General features: G+C 43.1%; 1 protein-coding gene across 1 annotated transcript in view; it reads left to right on the forward strand.

The window, feature by feature from the left end:
• Positions 1-22,941, forward strand: part of GAS2L3 (growth arrest specific 2 like 3) — a 31,093-nt gene that overhangs the window by 4,068 nt on the left and 4,084 nt on the right. The window contains exons 2-9 of the mRNA XM_072146352.1: positions 15,024-15,088; positions 17,060-17,103; positions 17,481-17,649; positions 18,115-18,233; positions 19,323-19,464; positions 21,775-21,838; positions 21,941-22,076; positions 22,619-22,726. Of these exons, the coding sequence (XP_072002453.1) occupies positions 17,086-17,103; positions 17,481-17,649; positions 18,115-18,233; positions 19,323-19,464; positions 21,775-21,838; positions 21,941-22,076; positions 22,619-22,726 (756 nt within the window). The 5' untranslated portion in view covers positions 15,024-15,088; positions 17,060-17,085. The remainder of the gene's footprint in view (positions 1-15,023; positions 15,089-17,059; positions 17,104-17,480; positions 17,650-18,114; positions 18,234-19,322; positions 19,465-21,774; positions 21,839-21,940; positions 22,077-22,618; positions 22,727-22,941) is intronic.

Raw genomic sequence — 22,941 nt, forward strand, 5'->3', positions numbered from 1 at the left:
AAAATTTGAGAATTTTTTTTCATGTTAAAACCCCCTTTAAAGTCTATTGGGAATGAATAAAGTTTGTTACTCTCTCCTTAAATGCACAGTATAACAGAAAGCCCAGACATAGGTGTGAACTGGGCCTTAGAGAAAATAAGATTACCACCCCAAGAGCTAGTATGAGCTAACTCACATATTCTCTTCAGAGGTCATAGCATTTGACCGAGTGACCGGACAGAAAACAACAACCACCAAATTGATCTCCAGCGTTCTGTACTTGGAGACAGGCTTTACAGTTCTTATAATTCTGATGCTAATCTTTTCCACATAGAGATAATATAAGTTGGCATTTCTCATCTGTGAAGGCGCGCTCTGTTCTCAAATGTCAATTCCTTGGCTTTTTGCATTGGTATTCAAGATGCAAATTCCCATCATTGGTGGCCCATGTGGGCAGCTGCTCTGAATGTTCAGTCCTATTGCCCGAGGATATAGATTTCTACATACAGTATGTCCTTTACTGAATTCTTGGGTGTCGGCATTTGCCATTGTTCAATCTCTATTTGGACTATACGTTAATAGCAGGGGCGTAACTACAGTGTTAAAAGCCTCTTGGGGGGTTGGGGGGCGGCACAGTGTCAGGGGGCCCTGTCATCTAACCTGACGCTGAAGAATGGAGAATGTGTACTATTATACACATATTACGCTGCACACTGTACAACAAAATATGTATATAATATATATGTGAGGTACCGTATTTATGCTGTATCTGTCATGTGTATATGATGTAAAGAGGCCCTTCAGAAGTCTGCTATGGGGCCCTTCAGAAGTCTGCTATGGGGCCCTGCCTCTCCTAGTTATGCCCCTGGTTAATTGTTACTGTACTTGTGCTGTTTATTGGTATGCATCCACTCTCTTATGGTGCCCATCTATAGCGTATACTGACAAAACCCTGTGTTGTTGCATCATATTTCCTATAGGTCTATGACGTACATCAGTAATCGTACACATATATTGAGATCTCATAATTTTACAATTCAGTGACTAAGTCATAAGAGTATATACAAGAACTTCATGGGGAATTTTTCATATGTTTTCCATCACTCGTGAGCTATAGCATGTGATGGATATTTTCAGTTCCCTTCTACAACTATGGAAGTTCTTTCTTTCTTTATAGTCTTAGGGAAATTAGTGCAAATTGTGCAATATACAGTAGTGACTCCTGTATAAAAAGCAGAATTATGAATGAAGCTCTGGGGTTCAGGCAGTAACTAAGCATCAATATATGCTCATTTCTAGTATTCCACAGCCTCTATAAGTCAGGCTTGTGTGAGCTCATAGTTTTCAGGTTGTCATTCTTTAGTAGTGAAGCGATGTAGCATGTGCGGAGAAGCGTGGAAATTGTACTGCCAGAACAGATGTGGCATTATCCTCTGTGCTCGGTTCCCAAATATCTGACCCTGCTTTTCTCTGATTTCATATGCTCAGCCTGCCTGTGTGGGTGTAGTGACATGCATGTTTCCACTCCAGCATGGGGCTGGGAAAGGGAACAAGGATTTCAAGTGTTTACTACCAGATGCATCAATGGTGGGTTTGTTTCCAAAGGGAAAAAAATACTGGAAAATACTTAAAAACTATTCCAAATGGAAGATAATTGTTTCGCTGAAAAGAAGCGATATACTGTAGATCTATAAAATCTTTTTATGTTAAGTAATGGACCCAGTGAAGACACTGAGGAGCAGCATGTCCCTTTGTTCTAATGATCCATGGTGGTCTCTGGTTCACTCAGGGTCACTAAGAAATTTTAGATCATGGATTTTTTTTCCGTTAATAAATTGATGTCATCACCTTAAGACAAAGTGAAAATTAGTTAAAGATCACTGAAGGAAACAAAAATGCTTCTAGGGTATATTTAACACTCAGAAGGCAGTCTACCAGCTCCCAAAGCACCCCACAAGGTAATACAACATTATGTAGGGCGCTTTATATGCCACGCCAACAGCGGGCTAAGAAGCTAATTTAAATAAAGATAAAACCGGAAAACTATGCCTAGAAATATTATAAAGTTCTCTATGCAATACCATTTTTGCCTGTGAGCCAATGTGGGAGGCAGGAGACCCATCTTTATATCAATACTAAAATGCCAAAGAGCAAGAATGGTGCAAAATACCCAATTGTTTACATGTAAATTCTAGTGATGGATGTGGAGCTTGGAGTAATGTGTCTGCCCTTATACTAATGGCGTGTAATGGAGCTGGAGGATAATGTGTGGTCACAGATTGCCTCTCAGATTTCTCTCTTGTGTAAAAGTGAAAATGACCTTATGACAAGGAACGCCTTGGAGAGCAGATCTGGTCATTATTCTGTATTTTTAGAAGGTGACTGTCTTTTAACCTTTGCATAAATCAATGTTCTGATTAACTATTAAAAACTCATTAATATAACTGTATGTATTAGTCTACTAATGCAATTTTTTGGCTACTCCTTCAATAATCCAAAAAAGCGGAAATATCGGGGAGCCAAAATGATCCAGAATTTTTTGGGGTCTACTTTCACATGAAAGTGTAGCACACCCCTCTCCGTTCCATAGCAAGGCATGGTCCCTGGCCGTACATACAGGGAAGGATAGAGCATGCACTATCTTCTTCCCAGCAACGGTGCTCACAGTGCCATGGCTGCACACCATAGGTGTCTATGGGGACATATATTTTGCATGATATACGTTCCCAGAACTTGTGTATGAAAGGAAACATTCCATTTGTTTTGATGCAGTATGAACCAAACGTACCTTGAGATTACTGTAGCTACACTGATGCAGAGAATCCCTGTGCTGAGTAGTTTTGCTGAAAAAACAATTCTAAAATGATGATAGTAAAGCTCTGATGCTCCTTTGCCTGGCTCAGCGCCTTTTCTTCACGTTAGCCACGCACTGCACCAGAGAATGATGTAGCAGGCAGAAGTAATCAATTGCTGCACCATCCCCCAGCTGCTGTGTATGAGTGATCCAGCTCAGGTTTATAAGTCCTGTGTGGACAGTTCAGAAAGCTTTATGTAATGTGTTTATCAATGGCATAAAATAGTTTTTCCATTACGTCCCCCATGACGGCACCTGGAGGTTGCACCTTGACCTTTGGTAGGGACAGGAAGTTGCGAAAGGTATAAGGCCCCTCCTCTGCCGCTGTTCCCCAGTGTATTCCTGTCCCTACCAAGGGTCAGGGTTGCGAGACCTCGTCTCTCCCCTTGGGGGGGGGGGGGGGATGAAATTAGAAACCCCCCAGGACGGGCCGCGAGCGGGGGCTGTACCTCCCTTCCTGGCCGGGCGTCTTGCAGGACGTGTCCTGGCTCCCCTCCTCCTGCGGCCTGGAGCTGAAGCCGAGGGGAGCATGGGTCTCCGGACCCTGGATGAGGTGCCTCCCGGCTTCCGGGCGCTACCTCCCACAGCTACTGCCTCCTGTGAACGCCGGTGCGTACTGCGCGACGGCCGTGTATCGCCGGCCGATTCGCGCATGCGCAGTACGCCCGACTTCCGGGTTGGGTCACGTGACTCTTAAAGAAGCCATCTGATTGGCTTAGAAGGTGGCGGGAAGTTTAAAAGTGCTTCCTGCTTTGTGTCAGCCTCTATACCACCAACGAGTTCACTACTGAAGCTGTGGAAATATCCTTTACTATGGCGGACGACCTTGGTTCTTCCCCCATTGTCCCGGGTACCGTGAGTACAACCAAAACTTTGCTTAAAGGGGATAAAAAATTTGTTGTGCATTATTGCCTGGATTTTAATATAGTCTGTCTCCTTGTCCTAGGACGACTCTTCTAGACCTAAGGACAAGGAGAAGAAAGATAAAGACCCCAAAAAAGGAAAATGTGTTACTAAATCAAAAAGATGTCTTTCCTGTAATATAAGATTATCAGATACGTATCCAAAATCACTATGTTCTGAATGCCTAGCCAGGGCCTTACAACAGGAAAAGGAGTCAATGTTAAATGAGCTTAAAGCGGCCATGCGGGAGGAATTCCAATCCTCTCTTATGATGTTTACCAATTTAAACCGACCGGTACCGGGACTCGGTCCTGAGCCAAATCCCGAACCTGAACTTGACCAGGATCCGGATTTATATCAAGAGCCAGCTCCTAAAAAACTTAGATCCCATGATACTGATTCGGACTATGATAAACACTCTGCGGCTCCTACCTATTCTTGGAAGGACTCGCTTGATGATGTCTCCTCGGTGTCCGAGGATAAAGGAACCTCAAAATACCTCTTTTCTAATGAGGAACTGGATAACCTCCTTAAAGCTGTACGCAATACGCTTAACGTGGAAGAGGTGGTAGAGCCAAAATCCATCCAAGACGAACTGTTTGGAGGGTTAAAATCCAAAAGGAAAAGGGTTTTTCCCATAAATCAGACCCTAAAAGATATCGTCCAAGAGGAATGGAAGAATCCTGAGGGGCGGGCAAACATCACTAAAGAGTTCAGGAACAGGTTACTCTTTGACCCCAAAGAGACAGAAACCTGGGACAGCCCCCCCAAGGTAGACATCCAAGTGTCTAAGGTGGTGAAAAAAACGGACCTACCATTTGAGGACTCTTCCCAATTAAGAGACCCCATGGACAGAAAGGCTGATGCCCTACTCCGTAGAGTCTGGGAATCTTCCATGCTTAGCCTCAAGTCTAACATAGCTGCTACTTCGGTAGCGAGAACTCTGTTCTTTTGGTTAGGAGAATTGGAAGACCACCTTAAAACAGATGCGGACAGGGATCTCCTTCTACAAACGATACCACTGCTGCGTTCAGCGACAGGTTTTCTTGCTGATGCTTCAGCAGAAAACATCAGACTGTCAGCAAAAGAAGGGGCTCTATCTAATTCAGTCCGTAGGGCTATTTGGCTTAGACAGTGGGGAGGGGATGTAAAATCCAAGACGAAGCTCTGCAACATCCCATTCACAGGAGACTTCATGTTCGGCGCTGAACTGGATACTCTTCTGGAAAAAGCCTCTGATAAAAAGAAAGGTTTTCCAGAAATTAAGAAACCCCAGAAAAACTATTCCTTTCGGAATTCCAAAGATCCTAAAGACTCCAGAGGCAGAGGAAAACAGGGCCGCTGGTCCTTCAACAAAGGTGGAAGAGGCCGAGGATATCTATTCTCCAACCTTCCACATCAATCAAAAAAACAGTGACTACCAGGTAGGGGGGCGTCTTCTTTTCTTTTTCCACAGATGGGAAACGATCACATCAAACAAGTGGATCCTGAGTATCATCAAGTCAGGTTATCAGATAGAATTCAGCTCCCCTCCACAACAAAAATTTCTTGTCTCCAACCTAACATCTCGGAGAATGACAATACAGCTATGGAAGAATCTTCAAGAATTGTTAACAATGAAGGTAATTGTTACAGTTCCCAAAGAAGAAGAAAAGAAGGGATTCTACTCCCCCTTATTTCTTGTGAAAAAGCCAAATGGGACCCTTCGACTTATTATAAACCTCAGGCGGCTAAACAAGAACATAAAATACAAATATTTCAAGATGGAATCAGTAAGGACAGCTACCCCACTAATTCCTCCAGGCGCACAAATGTGCACCATCGACCTAAAGGACGCCTACTATCATGTCCCCATACACAAGAATCATCAGAAATTCCTAAGATTCGCGGTGGAATCACCTCAAGGGAAGGTCTGCCACTTCCAATTCAGAGCCTTGCCCTTCGGAATTTCATCAGCCCCCAGGACCTTCACAAAGGTCATGGCAGAAGTGACGGCATTCTTGAGGAAAGAAGGAATCTCAATTATTCCATATCTGGACGACCTCCTCATAGTGGCAGACTCGACCCTGACTCTTCTCAATCACAGAGATCGGACAATACGAACCCTGGAAAATCTGGGCTGGATTATAAATTTCCAAAAGTCTCATCTAGATCCCCAGAGGGAGACAAGATTCTTAGGAGTAATGTTAGATTCCAGGCGCCAAACTTCTTTTCTTCCACAAGACAAGAGAGAATCCCTTACCTCCTTCATAGACAAATTCCAGGGGAAAAAATCATGCAGCGTCCGTTCAGCCATGAGACTGCTAGGTCTTCTAACAGCTTGCATAAATTGTGTATCATGGAGCCAGTTCCATGTAAGAACACTACAGGCGTGGACATTAAAAATTTGGGACAAGAACTTGGATCATTTAGACTTCAGGAAGGTCATTCCCCTGGAAGTCAAAAATTCTCTAAACTGGTGGAAATACCAACAGCATCTAGAAAAGGGAATACCATGGAATCCGACTCCAGTCCTGATCATCCAAACAGACGCCAGTTCCTCAGGATGGGGAGCCGTTCTTCCAGACCGTTACCTTCAGGGGTCATGGTCCCCTTGGATGAGAAGACAGTCCTCAAACCTAAGGGAATTATCGGCAGTATGGGAAACACTAAAAAGGCTACCCAAAACCCAGGTAAAAAATATCAGGATCCTGTCAGACAATGTGACCACTGTGGCCTATCTACGTCGTCAAGGGGGCACAAGATCCTCGGACCTGATGGAGGTCACCAAGAAGATCTTCTCCTGGGCAGAAAATCACCTAGATTCCTTAACAGCGGTATTCCTAAAAGGGTCAGAGAATCAGTCAGCGGACTTCTTGAGCAGAGAAAAGATGGACCCACACGAATGGTCCCTGAACAGGGAAGTTTTTCTTTCTCTAACCCAGAAATGGGGCTCTCCGTCGATAGATCTGTTTGCCTCAAAAAAGAATACTCAAACAGAGGTATTTTTTTTTCCATCTCACCCAAGGACAACCCCCTGGGACTGGATGCCCTAAGCCAATCATGGGGGACAAATCTAGCATACGCTTTTCCTCCATTTCCCCTAATCTCCAGGACCTTACAAAAAATTCAATCGAGTCGGACGACAGTGATCCTAGTAGCACCATTCTGGCCGAAAAAACCTTGGTTCCCACTTCTCTTAAAACTAGCAATCTCAGGACCCATCTTCCTTCCCTGCAGAAGGGATCTGCTACACCAGGGTCCTCTTCTTCACCCAGACCCGAAGTTTCTGAACCTGGCGGCCTGGGTCCTGAAAGGGAATTGCTCCTAGCTAAGGGGGTTTCTCACCAGGTTATACAGACCCTAATAGCAAGCAGGAAACCAATCACCAACAAAATATACTACAAGATCTGGAAAAAGTATATATCCTGGCGTGGGGACCTTTCCCCGATTCCGGGCAAACCGGATATCATTAAAATTCTTGATTTTTTACAGGATGGGTTCTCTAAAGGGTTAAGACCTAACACCCTTAAGGTCCAAATTTCGGCCCTAAGCGCCTGTTTTGACTTCCCCTTAGCAGAGCACAAGTGGGTGAAGATGTTCATGAAAGCAGTCTTAAGACTGCGACCTACAATCCGATCAGATATACCAAAATGGAACTTATCACTAGTCCTAGACTCCCTTACGAAGCCTCCGTTCGAACCACTCTCGGAATGCAGCCTGAAAGACCTATCTCTCAAAACCTCCTTCCTTGTGGCCATAACATCCGCCAGGAGAATTGGAGAACTGCAGGCCCTATCCTCCAAGGAACCCTTCCTGATCATCTCGGAAGACAAGATAGTACTAAAATTAGATACGTCTTTCCTCCCAAAAGTAGTCTCAGACTTCCATAGAAGTCAGGAAATCGTTTTACCATCTTTCTGTAACAACCCAAAGAATGAGAAGGAAGCGCTCTGGCATACCCTTGATGTCAGAAGAGCTGTCATAATCTATCTAGACAGAACCAAATCTTTCAGAAAGTGCAGAAACCTTTTTATTCAGTTTGGGGGAAAAAATAAAGGAGAGAAATCATCAAGTTCCACCATTGCTAGGTGGATAAAACAGACCATCTCTAAATCCTACCAGCTACAAGATGTGAGTCTCTCAAAAAACATAACAGCCCACTCTACCAGAGCTATGGCTACTTCCTGGGCAGAGAAACGGGGAGCATCCATCTCCCAAATCTGCAAGGCAGCTACGTGGTCAAGTACATCGACATTCCCAAAACATTACCGCCTGGATCTACCTTCTAGCCATGACTTGAGTTTTGGACGGAAAGTTCTCCAGGCTGTGGTCCCTCCCTAATCTATTTATCTGGTAAGTCTCCAGGTGCCGTCATGGGGGACGTAATGGAAAAAGTGAATTAGTCTCACCGGTAATTCTGTTTCCATAAGTCCACCATGACGGCTATATTTACCCTGCCCTGTGTTATTAATGATGTCTGGCTAATATCTTCTAGCTCTCTACTGGAACCCCGGTGGTTATTTGGAAGACACTGGGGAACAGCGGCAGAGGAGGGGCCTTATACCTTTCGCAACTTCCTGTCCCTACCAAAGGTCAAGGTGCAACCTCCAGGTGCCGTCATGGTGGACTTATGGAAACAGAATTACCGGTGAGACTAATTCACTTTTTCCATAGCGTCCCCCATGACGGCCCCAACTGGAGGATGACCCTTGACCTCTGTAGGGACAGGAAGCAGAGAGGTTAAATACCCCACCCCGGCATCCGTACACCAGTGGCTTCCTGTCCCTACACAGGGCAGGTGGTAGAGAGAAGTCTCTCCTCATCCCCAGCGGTTGGGACGGTGAGGGGGGACCTAAGTGGCGCAGGGAGTCGTCCCTTACCCTAAGGCGGTCTCGGCCTCGATCGGACTTCGGTCCTTTCCTCTGCCACAAGCAGAGACGCCATTTTCTCCGGCTCTGCCCGCAGCTCTGCGCAGCTAAGGACACCCGGAGCGTGTCCATCGCGGAAGTCACGTGGAACCGGCTGCCGTCCGACTCTGGTGACGACTTCCGCTGGAAATGACGGGACCGGATGTGACGTCACGATGGCGCGGCCCGGAAACAGGAGCGTGGAGCGGTAAGATTCAAAAGCGAGATAGTCATGTTGATCTGAGGTCTAACAGTCGCTCCTTTAGCCCTGACTCAAGCATCCCTGAGACCGGACGCTATTCTAGGCATTTCCAGCCATCAAGGTCGGTTACATGCTGTTTGGTTGCCTCATATGTGTCTTATCCAGATTCAGGCCTATATACATGTATGTGTCTCTCTTAGGGACCTGTGCAGTATATCCCTCATTTCAAGATACCTCAGGTACTCCTTTATTTGTATTCAGATTGGTTAAAAGCAGAATTTATTTCACTTCTGTTATAATGTTTAGGCTTACTGATACCGCTGGTCCCACAATTGGGAATATGGAGACGCATGGCATGGAGGCTGCGAGTCTGGATCTCTTATCCTTGAACCCTGTAAGTAGGGTTAATTAGGGATAGGGTGGTGGGTCACCCACATATCCCTGTATTATCACATAGGGTCCGGTTAAGGACTAATTACTTCTCCTTCTCCTTGGTAGGAGCCCAGGGAAAAGGAGAAGGATAAAGGGAGAGCTAAAGATCAGTCGAGCGCGAAAAGAGCCGCTTCAAGAAAGTGCAACATGTGCTCAGAAAAGCTCCCTGCAGACTACAAAAAACCAGTCTGTAAAACCTGTGTGGATAACCTACTCAGAGAAGAGAGGTCTTCTTTTGTGGATGAAATGCGCAGTTTTATAAGGGATGAGGTTAAAACATCTATAGCTTCATCTATAACAGCTCTTATACCTCAAGAGCCTCTGCATAAAAGACAACGAGTTATGGAATCCATGTCAGACTCCGCATCGGACTCGGAAGGGACCAAGGAATCTATTGATATGGAGCCAGGACCATCCAATTCAGCATGTAAAATGGAATCTAGATATTTACTAGCTTCAGAAGATCTGGAACCACTTCTAAAGGCTATGAGGGATACCCTCAAGATCGAGGAGATAGAGGAAACTAAATCCATTCAAGATGAGTTATTCGGACTCCTTAAGGTTAAGAAGAGGCGAGTGTTTCCCATAAATAACACTCTTAAGGAGCTGATACTTGAGGAATGGAGAGAACCAGAGAGTAGAATCTCCATTTCTAGAGAGTTTAAAAACCGTCTCTCCTTTGATGAAACAGAAGCAAAAATTTGGAACTCTACCCCCAAAGTCGATGTTCAAGTCACCAAAATGACTAAAAAGACGGATCTTCCATTCGAGGATGCAATTCAGCTAAGGGATCCTCTGGATAGGAAGGCGGACAGCCTTCTAAAAAAGACATGGGAATGTGCCATGTTGAATCTAAAATCTAATATTACTACGACGTCCATGGCGCGCACTTTGTTTCATTGGATTTCAGAATTGGAAGGTCATGTTAGAGACGGCACTCCAAGAGAAATGTTATTGGGCACATTCTCCACCTTAAAAGCAGCTACAGCCTTCATTGCAGATGCCTCAGCGGAGGGAGTAAGAATAAGTGCCAAGGAAGGGGCACTGTCAAATTCGGTTAGAAGGTCACTCTGGCTTCGCCAATGGACCGGTGATTTCAGGTCAAAATCAAAGTTATGTGGAATTCCATTCGAGGGGGAATATCTTTTCGGTTCAGAACTCGACACGCTTTTGGAAAAGGCGGCGGATAGGAAGAAGGGGTTCCCGGAGTCCAGGAGTAACCCCAGGAAACAGCCCTTTCGGGACGCTAAGGACAGGAAACAGCCCTTTAGAGGGAAAGGCAAGCAAGGTAGATGGAGCTACCCTAAAGGAGGGAAAGGAAGAGGCTTCCTACTCAGTGCCAGCAACTCTGCCCCGGCTTATAGAAAACAATGACGCCAGGGTGGGGGGAAGACTGTTAAAGTTCCACTCTCAATGGACTCAGATAACATCAAACCCCTGGATACTAAGTATTCTTCGGGAAGGTTACCATTTAGAATTAACCTCTCTTCCTCCCAGAAAATTTGTTCTGACCGAGCAGCCCTCAGAAAATCTCTCAAACTCATTATGGTTGGAGATACAAAAACTAATTCGACTGGACGTCATCATCCCGGTAGCCCAAAAACAGTTAAGAGAGGGACACTACTCTCCCCTCTTCTTAATAAAAAAACCGAACGGTGCCTTCAGAATGATTTGCAATCTAAAAGGATTAAACAGCCATATACTCTATCGAAAATTCAAGATGGAAACCGTGAGCTCGGCAGTCGTCCTGATACAACAAGGAGCATTTATGTGTACAATAGACCTGAGAGATGCATATTACCATGTGCCGATACATCCAAAATCTCAGAAGTTCCTCAGATTTGCAGTTCGATCGCCTTGGGGAGAAGAGGTCCACTACCAGTACAAGGCGCTGCCCTTTGGGATTTCTTCAGCCCCAAGGACATTCACAAAGATCATGGTCGAGGTGATAGCTTATCTGAGGCAAAAAGGGATACTAGTTATTCCCTACCTGGACGATCTGCTAGTGGTGGCCGGTTCAGAACAGGAGCTAATACGCCACCAAGATATTACAAGGACAATCCTACAACAGTTAGGTTGGATGATAAATCTGGAAAAATCCAGACTAGTCCCAAATACAAAAGTCGTGTTTCTAGGAACATTGTTGGATTCGATCCAGCAGATGTCCTTTTTGCCACCAGAAAAAGCAGCAAGACTAAGACAACAGATTATGACGTTTCAAAAAAGGAATCATTGCACAATAAGGGAAGCCATGAGGATACTGGGGCTTATGACATCCTCCATTCAAAGCGTACAGTGGAGTCAAAGTCACACCAGAGCCCTTCAAAACTGGGTTTTGACCTCCTGGGACAAAAATCCCCAACACTTGAATCAGAAGGTCCAGATATCGATAGCAGTCAAGCAATCCCTGGATTGGTGGACAAATTCTTCAAACCTGGAAAGAGGAGTGTCATGGCATCCCTGGCCAGTGATAAACATTCAGACGGACGCAAGTCTGTCAGGTTGGGGAGCAGATATAGCAGGGCGACCCATTCAGGGGCTATGGCCATCGACAATCAGATCCCGTTCCTCGAACTTTCGAGAATTAAGAGCTGTCCTAGAGACTTTAAGAGCCAGCACTCAAAGCCTGAAGGAGAGTCATATAAGAATTTACTCAGACAACACCACCACAGTGGCGTATCTCCGTCATCAGGGGGGTACCAGGAACCCAGATCTCCTCAGTCTCTCAGACAAAATATTTGCTTGGGCAGAAGCAAACATCTGCTCTCTCTCAGCCACCCATCTAAAGGGGGAAAAGAATTTAATAGCGGACTATCTGAGTCGTCAGACTATAGACCACAACGAGTGGTGCTTGAACGAGAACATCTTTCTACAGCTCACACAAAAATGGGGACAACCAGTGACAGATCTCTTTGCCTCCAGCAAAAATACCAAGGTTCCCCATTTCTTCTCTCTGGAACCAAATACTCCGTTTGGCCAGAGGGACGCCTTCAGTCAGACTTGGAGTGGGCCTCTAATGTATGCTTTTCCTCCTATACCTCTCATAGCGAGAGTTGTTCAAAAGATCAGAGAAGACCAAGCGAAAGTTATTCTCGTTGTTCCCTGGTGGCCAAAGAGGAACTGGTTTCCGTGGCTGGGGAAGATGGCATTAGAAGAACCTGTCAGGCTGGAACCAGTAAACAATCTCCTATTCCAGGGTCCAGTGTACCATCCAAATCCACAGGCTCTCCAGCTCTCGGCGTGGATCCTGAAAGGATGTTGCTGATTGCCAAAGGACTGTCAAGCGAGGTAATTTCTACACTTAAAGCAAGCCGCAAACCAGTCACCCACAAAATCTATTCAAGAATATGGGGTAAATTTGTATCCTTTTGTGGCAGGACTCCTCCTAACCAACTATCCCCTAATATTTCACAGGTGCTAGACTTCCTGCAGGCGGGATTCGACAAGGGCCTTAAAACAAGTTCTTTAAAAGTCCAGATTTCAGCCCTCAGTGCCTTTTTCGACACCTCATTAGCAGAAAACAGATGGATCCAAAGGTTTGTCAAAGCGACTGCTAGACTAAGACCACATATAAAGCAAAATATCCCAAACTGGGATCTTTCATTAGTGCTAGACTACCTCACAAAAATACCGTTTGAACCTCTCGAGACGGTTAGACTCAGAGAATTAACGCTGAAAATTTCCTTTCTCATAGCCATAACAACAGCTAGGCGTGTAGGGGAAATCCAGAGTTTATCAATTAAAGAACCATATCTTAGACTGTGTGAGGATAAAATTGTGCTAATGTTAGATAAAACCTTCACACCTAAAGTAGCATCATCTTTTCACCGTAATCAGGAGATTGTTTTACCTTCCTTCTGCCAGAACCCAAAGCATGCCAAAGAACGGGAGTGGCATACATTGGATGTCAGAAGATGCCTGCTACATTATCTCGAAGAGACCAAATCCTGGAGAAAGGACGACAACATTCTCCTACAATTTAGGGGAAAAAACAAAGGCAGAAAAGCTTCAAAAGCATCCATCGCCAGGTGGATCAGAACGGTCATCAAAGAAGCTTATGATGCCAACAACCTGGACATTTCAGGGACTATTAGGGCCCACTCGACCAGAGGGGTAGCAGCCTCTTGGGCGGAAAAACGTGGGGCCTCTCTAGAGGACATATGTAGAGCAGCCACCTGGTCTACTCACCTAACTTTTGCTAAACACTATAGGCTAGATGTCCAAAGTGCTAGAGACCTAACCTTCGGAAGGAAGGTCTTACAAGCTGTTGTCCCCCCCCTAACTATGTAATCTGGTACATCTCCAGTTGGGGCCGTCATGGGGGACGCTATGGAAAAAGAGAATTATTCTCACCGTTAATTCGGTTTCCATTAGTCCACCATGACGGCCCATATATATTTCCCACCCTGTATTTTGATTAAGTTAAAATTGCCTATTTGTTATGTGTGAATTGATAACATACAATAAATGGGTTGCATCCAAGGCCGGTGTAGTTATTTGGTAGCCACTGGTGTACGGATGCCGGGGTGGGGTATTTAACCTCTCTGCTTCCTGTCCCTACAGAGGTCAAGGGTCATCCTCCAGTTGGGGCCGTCATGGTGGACTAATGGAAACCGAATTAACGGTGAGAATAATTCTCTTTTTTCAGCAAAATTACTCGGATCAGGTATTCAACAAGATATGTTTCTGCATCAGTGTAGCTACACCATTCCCAAGGTATGTGTGGTTCATAATGCATGAAATCAAATGGTAGATTTCCTTTAAGAGTGGGCTATTGGTAGAGGTTCAGGTTCCCTGACATCTATTCCCAAAATCTTGTTTCTTCCAAGATATAAATTCTGCACTTATCTGACTAATGTCTAGGCTCTTGCTTTCTCAAGATAAGCATCCTTAGGGTGGTGGCACATGTGGCGTTTTGGGTCCATTTTTAAGCAGTCTGTTAAATGCATGCGTTTTTGAAAATGCTTTTGAGACTGCTTAAAAAACGGTTCAAAACACCAAGTGTGCCACCGGCCTTAGGGTGAAGACACACATGGCGTTTTTGGGCCGTTTTTACTGAGTGCGTTTTCAGATCGTTAAAAACGCATGCGTTAAAAAACGCATCTGTTTTTTAAAAACGCATGCGTTTTTTGAAACCGCATGCGTTTTTGTCCGTTTTTCCGAAATTGCGCACTGAAAAACGGACAAAAACGCATGCGTTTTCAAAAAACGCATGCGTTTTTAAAAAACGGATGCGTTTTTTAACGCATGCGTTTTTAACGATCTGAAAACGCACTCAGTAAAAACGGCCCAAAAACGCCACGTGTGTCTTCACCCCTTAGGGTGAAGACACACGTGGCGTTTTTGGGCCGTTTTTGGGCTGTTTTTACTGCGTTTTTGTCCGTTTTCCCGAAATTGCGCAATGAAAAACGGACAAAAACGCACGCGTTTTTATAAAACGGATGCGTTTTTTAACGCATGCGTTTTTAACGATCTGAAAACGCACTTAGTAGAAACGGCCCAAAAACGCCATGTGTGTCTTCACCTTTACGGTGCGACCACACGTTCAGGTTTTCAGATGCAGTATTTGATGCCCAAAGTAGGAGCAGGAGTAGCAACAATTGGCATCAATTATTTATCTCAACTCATTATCATCCACACCTGCTTTTGGCTCCAAAAACCACATCTGAAAAACCAAATGTGTGGACGCACCCTTAAACAATGAATATAAAGAGCATTGTTCAAATAACTGTGTACTTAATGTGTATAATATGTCTTTCTGAAGGTCATGGAAGCAAATGTTTAACTGTAAAGCAGTTCCAGGAGCGTTGGAGCGTTCTTAAAGAAAAGGTGAGACTTCTGGGATATTAAGGCCGTGTCCACATGTGACGTTTACATTGCGTTACAAACGTTGAGAAGAGGAGATTTGTTTAATTACATTGCTGATAACATTTGTGTTTACAAAATGCAAGGTTAACACAATGTTAACATCTGTTAAATGCAAATGTTACCCACAATGTAATTGGTCCTCTCGGCTATTGTATTGAGTTTCAAAACAGTGTAAACTCCACATGCCTAGAGTGGGAATCTATCCTATGAATAGTTAAGTGCAGGGCCAGTGGAGGTTCCCCATCTGATAACCTTTACTGATGCTTACCTTTTTTGTCTTGTGCTCTTGTAGTTTGTGCAAATAAGGACACAGGATCCCAAGTTTCAGCCCCCTTAGGGTGAAGACACACATGGCGTTTTTGGGCCGTTTTTACTAAGTGTGTTTTCAGATCGTTAAAAACGCATGCGTTAAAAAACGCATCCGTTTTTAAAAAACGCGTGCGTTTTTTGAAAATGCATCCGTTTTTGTCCGTTTTTCCAAAATTGCGCAATGAAAAACGGACAAAAACGCATGCGTTTTCAAAAAACGGATGCGTTTTTTAACGCATGCGTTTTTAACGATCTGAAAACGCACTTAGTAAAAACGGCCCAAAAACGCCATGTGTGTCTTCACCCTTAGGGTGAAGACACATGTGGCGTTTTTAGTTAGTTAAAAACGCATGCTTTAAAAAACGCATCCGGTTTTTAAAAACGCATGCGTTTTTTTTGTCCGTTTTTTAATTGCGCAAATTCGGAAAACTGGACAAAACCGCATGCGTTTTTAAAAAACAGATGCGTTTTTAACGATCTGAAAACACACTAACTAAAAACGCCACGTGTGTCTTCACCCTTAGGCCGGCAGCACATGTGGCGTTTTGAATCCGTTTTTGGACCATTTTTAAGCAGTCTGTTAAAAAAATGCATCCGTTTTTGACCAGTATTAATTAAGATAATTGATCAAATCATTCAAACACTGATGCGTTTCCAAACACGCATGCGTTTTTTAACGGATGCTTAAAAACGGCCCAAAAACGGGTTCAACATGCCACGTGTGCCGCCGGCCTTACACCTAATGGTTTCTGCAGACAACACTGAAGGAGGTAGCCTGAGTAATAAACTTTTGAGTTGTACATCCATTCACCCCAACTCTTCCCTTCCCCCGCCCCCCTGTTCATACCACAATTTGTCTCAGACTCACATCTAGGCATTTATAAATGTTATAGCTTTTAAATTTATTTATTTTTTTTTTTACACCTAAAGACTTCTTAAAGGTTGATTTGGAAGCCTAAACCACAGGTCCTTAGGGACCTGTAGTTGGTTTAGGGTCCCAAATCGACCTGACCGGTCTTTAAATGCATCTCTTTGGCATGGACGCCATGCAGTGACCGGACCATTTTACTTCCACAATTGGTATGCATTATCATTTGTATAGGGTGCAATAGGAACATTAAAGGAGGGACCAGGAAATCCTTTTAAATGGAGTTTATCCATACAAAGCTCCATACCGTGCTGAGTAGCAGTTCTGGAGCTCTATGGACTTTGTGTGATGTTGGTGGCATCAGGACTGTAAAAAATGTATTTATATTCCAGGACTGGACAACTATATGGACTTTGGGTCACTGGTGTGTGATTCTGGTTAGATATTACAGCAGAGGGAAGGAGCAGTTTGAATGCAGAGATGGACACAGCAGTTTAGGACACACCCCAGTCCTCCAAGTTAAGCTACAATCCTAGAAAATAAATCCATTTTTCACACCAATCTTCAGAAATGCTACCTAACACTGTCTGCATCTAACTCTGTCTGTACTGTACATTATTCAGGAGGTGCTTATCAACTTTAGTCAGAATTTAAGTCTTTCCTGCCATCTTGCTGTAAATTCTATATCTATACTGCTTGACTTGGTAAATGTATAATGCACCCTAATCTTTTTTTTTTTTGTTTTTTTTTTTTAGAAGCTCGGCGTAAACTTCAGAAAAATATGAATCATGCAGTTCAGGTAAAAATGCATACACAAGTCACCCCTCATTCTTTTACCTTATAATCTCTGGCTTTCTAGCATGTCCCGAGAGCCACTTTTTTACTAGTCAATGGAGTTGTCCTATTTGGTGCGCTGTGTACTGTCATAGTCAGCCGAACAGTGTGACAACCTCATGTGAATGAAGCTATGGTTTCCCAGTTTTGCAGAGAAGCCTTGGTTATGGGTCAGCAGCCTGCCAAGTCGCATGGCTATTGGGTGCTGCATGTAAGGGTGGTTTTGTCAATGTGTAGCTGTCTTAGTGTTTGGCCGAAGATATGTGATGCTTACTATTCCGATAGTATGGTTCTAGAAATAGTTATCTTGTATAACTTATATATTGTTGTTATTTTGTCTAGGTTTGGTTTGGAGATGATCTTTTGTTAAGTTCAAGAAGTCCTCTTACTCCAAGACATGGCCCGGGTCTGTCAGATGTTTCGCAGTATGATCAGTGGTTGGCTGTTCGCCATGAAGCCTCCCTGGTACCAATGCAGGAAGACCTGGCCATATGGTTAAGTAGCTTGTTAGGTTAGTATTTGTTACTTTTATCAACTGACTATTGCATTCAGTAAGGGCTCATTCATACGGACGGTTTTGAGGTACGTATGCCATCCGTTTTTTTTACAGATGGCATACTGACCCATTGATTCCTATGGGTCTGTTCTCACATCTTTTTTTTTTTTTTGTAGATCCTCTGACCTCTATGTTGGTCGTGGTCTGCACATACGTGAAAAAAAAAACAGATGTGAGAACAGACGGGGGGGGGGGGGGGGGTCTGCATCTGTATGCAATCCATGCAAATTTAAAAAAATCTTTTTGGGGGGCATGTGAAAAAAATGAATGACATACAGACGTGGAGAAACGGGTGCAGATACTAAACAGACATCACACATCTGCATTTTTTGCGGATGTGCAGCGGACACGCCCGTCTTAATGAGTGTCAAATCCTAACCTGATAGCATTCATATATCCACAATGATGGTGTGTTTACAGGTGTAGAGGTAAGAGGTGATCGATTCATGACCAATCTTGACAACGGTGTCCATCTCTGCCAGCTAATTCATGTTGTACAACACACCATGAGGCGATGCTGTACAGCGGAAGAGCTAGTGGTAAGTGTATGACCTTTGAAGTGGGTAGTAACCTTTAATGGAGTATGCAGTTGTCATTCCACCAACTGGTAAAATCTCTCTACTCCAGAACAGATCCTCATGTATGTTTAGGATAAATCCCAGAAAAAAAGGGGTACTGCTAAAACCCGAGCAGTGATGCCAGCTGCTTCTAAAATACAAGCAACTCACCCTTCTGCTGACACCTTTAAAGGGGTATTCCAGGGTTTTATTATTGATCCATAGTAAATAGTAATTTGCAGTTTATAGGCGGAGAACGGAACATGAAGCAGACGTCCGAGTTGTCTGTGTAATTGTTAGATCCAGTATAAAACATCAGCTCCTGAGCCGTCTTCTGTCTGCTCCATTCTCGGTTTATCAACTGCTGAGAGCTGTAAATCTGTGGGGTAATCTGATACTAGGGTCATGTGCTTGGGATATGTCATCAAAATTTATAGCCTGGAAACCCCCTTTAAACCCTGACTGAAGGGGGGAAAAAAGGGGAAATTAAAATGTTTTACATGTTGGAATTTACTGTTTCATGCACCAATTTCTTGTTTGGGAATAGCAGAACAAATTTAGTATACTAAGTATTAATATATATGTATATGTATGTACAGGTAGTCCCTGGGTTACGTACAAAATAGGGTCCATAGGTTTGTTCTTAAGTTGAATTTGTATGCAAGTCGAAACTGAATATTTTATAATTGTAGTTCTAGACAAATTATTGTTATTATTTTTTTGCCCCTATGGCAATTGGAGTTTCAAATTCGTTTGCTGTAATGGGACCAAGCATTATCAATAAATCTTCTTTACAGGCACCTTACAGCTGATAATTGCAATTTGGGACTATAATAAAGCATCCAGAGAGCTTCACCAGTTGGCAGAGGGGTCTGTCCTTAATTAGGGGACCGCCTGTATATAATATATATATATATATATATATATATATATATATATATATGTGTATATATATGTGTATGTATATGTGTATGTATATATATGTGTATGTATGTGTATATATATGTGTATGTATGTGTATATATATATATATGTGTGTGTATGTTTAGTAAATGAAAAACTGCTTTCCAGGGTATGCCCATGAGGAGGGTCCCATGCAGAAAAGACGCGCCTTCTGGCTCATTCTTTGCTCGAGACAACACAGCCAACTTCCTCCGTTGGTGTAAGAGTATTGGGGTGGATGGTGCCTATCTTTTTGAATCTGAAGGTCTTGGTGAGTATTTTCAGTCTTGTGTTTTTATACTTTTTATTTGTACATTTTTCAACTAAACACTTTAGAAAAACTATTGATGTTTCACCTCCAAATAACAAAAAAAGGAAGGAGCCTCTTAAGCCTTTGAGACCAAATATGAAAGTAATTATTCAGAGCGCAGAATAGGGAATGCTAGAGCAAGGCCATGGGGAGAATAAAGGAACCGCTTAATAGGCAATGAAGGAGAGGCATACTGTATATACTTGAGTGCTGTATAAGCAGAGATTTTCGGCATGAAAAAAATGTGCTGAAAAAAACGTAACTCGGCTTATACTCGAGGGCCTCTGCTATCTATTGATGCTCTGGCTCTGGGTCCCCTGTAGTCAAAGCCAGAGCACTGATGGAAAGATGAGGACCTTTCAGTGGGTATTTGGAAGGTGAGTACACATTTAATTTTTTTTTTTTTATAGGTTGTGCATACTGCTGGGAGGGGACTGCACACTAGAGGGCGATACGCTAGGAGGCTGGCTGGCTGGCGATACACTAGGGGGCTGGCTGGCTGGCGATACAATGGGCTTATACTCAAGTCAATAGGTTCTCCCAGTTTGTTTGTGTCAAAATTGGGTATCTCAACTTATACTCTGGTCGGCTTATACTCCAGTATATATATACGGCAATTAGGAAAGGAAGGGCAAGGTGAGAAAAAGGAGAGTCCAATGTTCATAATGCTGTAAATAACTCTTCTCCAGCTACAATTATGGCTTATTACTTCACAAGATATAATCTTAGAGAAAGGCACAGCACATTAATAAATATGTATGTAGGGGCCAAATGCATCCAGAAACATATTCAAGAAATGCACAAGGAAAAAGTGATGCAAATATATGGCCCAAGATAATAAGTAAAATATTGGTGACTATTTGAGTCTACTAACCTTTGACAGGGTAAGTGGCCAGCCCCCATAAAGAAAGTCCTCAGTCTCTAAGTATTGCTTAAATTTAGGATGTTCAGAGCCAAATAACAAAGACAAGGAGTGCTGATGAAAGGTAAGAGCACCTTTTAAGGACACTTTTTACTCCGTTGGGTATAAGTTCATGTTTTTGCCAGTTTGTATGAAAAGGCTACAGTCTTTATGACAGACATGACAGGTGTTGTGGTGAAGAAATAAAGCCTATTTAAGATGTGACCTAGTTGCAGGAGCCTCATTAAATACTGTGGTTTGATTTCATCCTAGTACTCGGCCTAAGTAATATTATTACATCTCTGGTGTCACCAGGGAACATATTGCCACTTGTTGTCAATACACCAAATATATAATTTTACAGAACTAAACAGAGAAAACCCTTTGTATCCCTCTGAGTGTAATGTGCCTACTTCATAATATCTGGAAGTGCCTATATATTCCTGTTACATGGTCGCATCCTCAATCTGGAGCCCAGTATGCCTTCTGTCTGGAACCAGAGCTTCTTATCCAGCGTCTGGCAGATGGCTTGTGTTTTCTTAAATAAATGTGTGAACGTTTGTTTATTGACCCAGTTTTGATCATTAATGATGGCTTTGTTTCAGATTTATCTGATGAGAAACCAAAAATAACCCTTAACAAAGATTCCTTTGAGAGAGGAGATGTAGAATCGCCGATCCTCTGTAATAAATAGAAAACCTCGTGAATGTTAACATGTAGTCAGGAGAAGCAAGGTCCTTGACTAAAGCTTTATATGAAGCCCCAGATCATGATGGAAAATCTGCCTGGCGGAGCTTCAGACAAGCAGCTGCTGTGTAGCATTTGGGGCTCATTACAAGTGTGAATGGAGATTCCATGGCAATTAAATTTTTATGCCTCAATGGTCCTTTTCAAGGCTTCATTTTCTTCTTAAGCTATTGTGCTGCGACTGAGGCATACCTCAAATCACTGTAACTGTTAATATTTTGTGATTTATTGTTTAAAGGAGATCTACCACCAGGATGAAGGATTGTAAACCAAGCACACTGACATACTGGTGTGTGCCATCTCTGGGAGCATCTGCTCTTTATTTAGCTTCCAGTGCCCTAGTTCTTTAGAAAAATGGCTTTAACAATTATGAAAATGAGCCTGAGGAGCTCATTTGCATAATTTCCCAAGCCTTGCATAATTTCCCAAGCCTTGTAAAAGAAAAGTAGGGCCTAAGAAACCAAAAGAAGAGCAGATCCTGCCAGAAGGGGCACACACCAGTATGTCAGTGTGCTTGGTTTACAATCCTTCATCCTGGTGGTAATGTCAGTAAGTAGGTGTTTGACAAAAATGCAGACTTGTTTGAGTTTCCCCTCGTAATTAATCTGTCTTAAATCTCTCAGTTCTCCATAAAGACCCCAGACAAGTGTGCCTCTGCCTCCTTGATGTTGGGAGAATTGTATCCCGGTATGTTATTTTTTTTTCTTCCAAATTCCTAGAAACACGAACTACAGAATTTATCATCATCACATGAATGTGTAATTTTTTTTTTTTTTTTTTGTACAAAAGTTATGGAGTGGAACCACCTGTCCTAGTAAAGCTTGAAAAAGAGATTGAACTGGAAGAAACGCTGATAATGGAATCCGGACCGCTAACTCCCAGCAATATTAAGAAATCCTGCTGTCACCATGAGCTGCATGAGGCTGTAAGATACCGTCATACTCTATCATATCCCATCTTGCTTGAGCTTTTAGGGCTTACAATGAGAGTAGTGACTAAACATTTACACTATACGACATCCTCATTATAAGGCGACGCACACAGAAAATTAATGCAAAGATTTGCTTGTGAATTTTGCTGCAAATGAATCTGCTACAAATTCTGGGTGTATTACATGCAGATTTTGTGCAGGTTTGTCGATTTATTCGGCAATAAACAGCCTGGGACTATAGTAAAGCATCCAGAGGTCACAGTGGGCAGAGAGGTCTGTCTGTAACTAGGGGTTGTCTGTAAGTGGGGTGTCCTTAAGTAGGGGACTGCCTGTATTGTAGGAAATAGAGGCTTTTCATGGCTAGACCCTTACATTTGCATCCGAGCAATTACATTATAATGGAAGATGTCTAGGAGAAGCTTTATGAATTCGCTCATATACAATATGCAGCTGCTTATTGAACATTTTGCTAAATGCAGCCGCAAAAATAATTTTTATTTATCTTTCTATTAATATTCCACTTTTTCTCATATCAGGTGACCAACATTGCTCAAGATCCTCCGTGCAATTGCTCACACAGGTTCTCTATTGAATTCTTATCGGAAGGCCGCTACCGCTTAGGGGATAAAATACTTTTCATAAGGGTAAGTGGAAAGAATTTAAGGCAGACCTGCATCTCTTCAGAGTTTCAGATTTTTAATTTATTGGTGAAATAACAATTTTGGAGCAAGAACTCTTCATTCGCCATTCCTATGTAATTTCTCCTAGAAAATGGAATAAATTGTGCCCCTTCACATGCTTGACTCCTTATCGACCAGTCCCTTTTTTGTTTTTGCGGTTTCATTTTTCACTCCATAAC

This window comes from Engystomops pustulosus, chromosome 4 (genome assembly GCF_040894005.1).
Source record: "Engystomops pustulosus chromosome 4, aEngPut4.maternal, whole genome shotgun sequence".
In the NCBI taxonomy this organism is placed as follows: domain Eukaryota; kingdom Metazoa; phylum Chordata; class Amphibia; order Anura; family Leptodactylidae; genus Engystomops; species Engystomops pustulosus.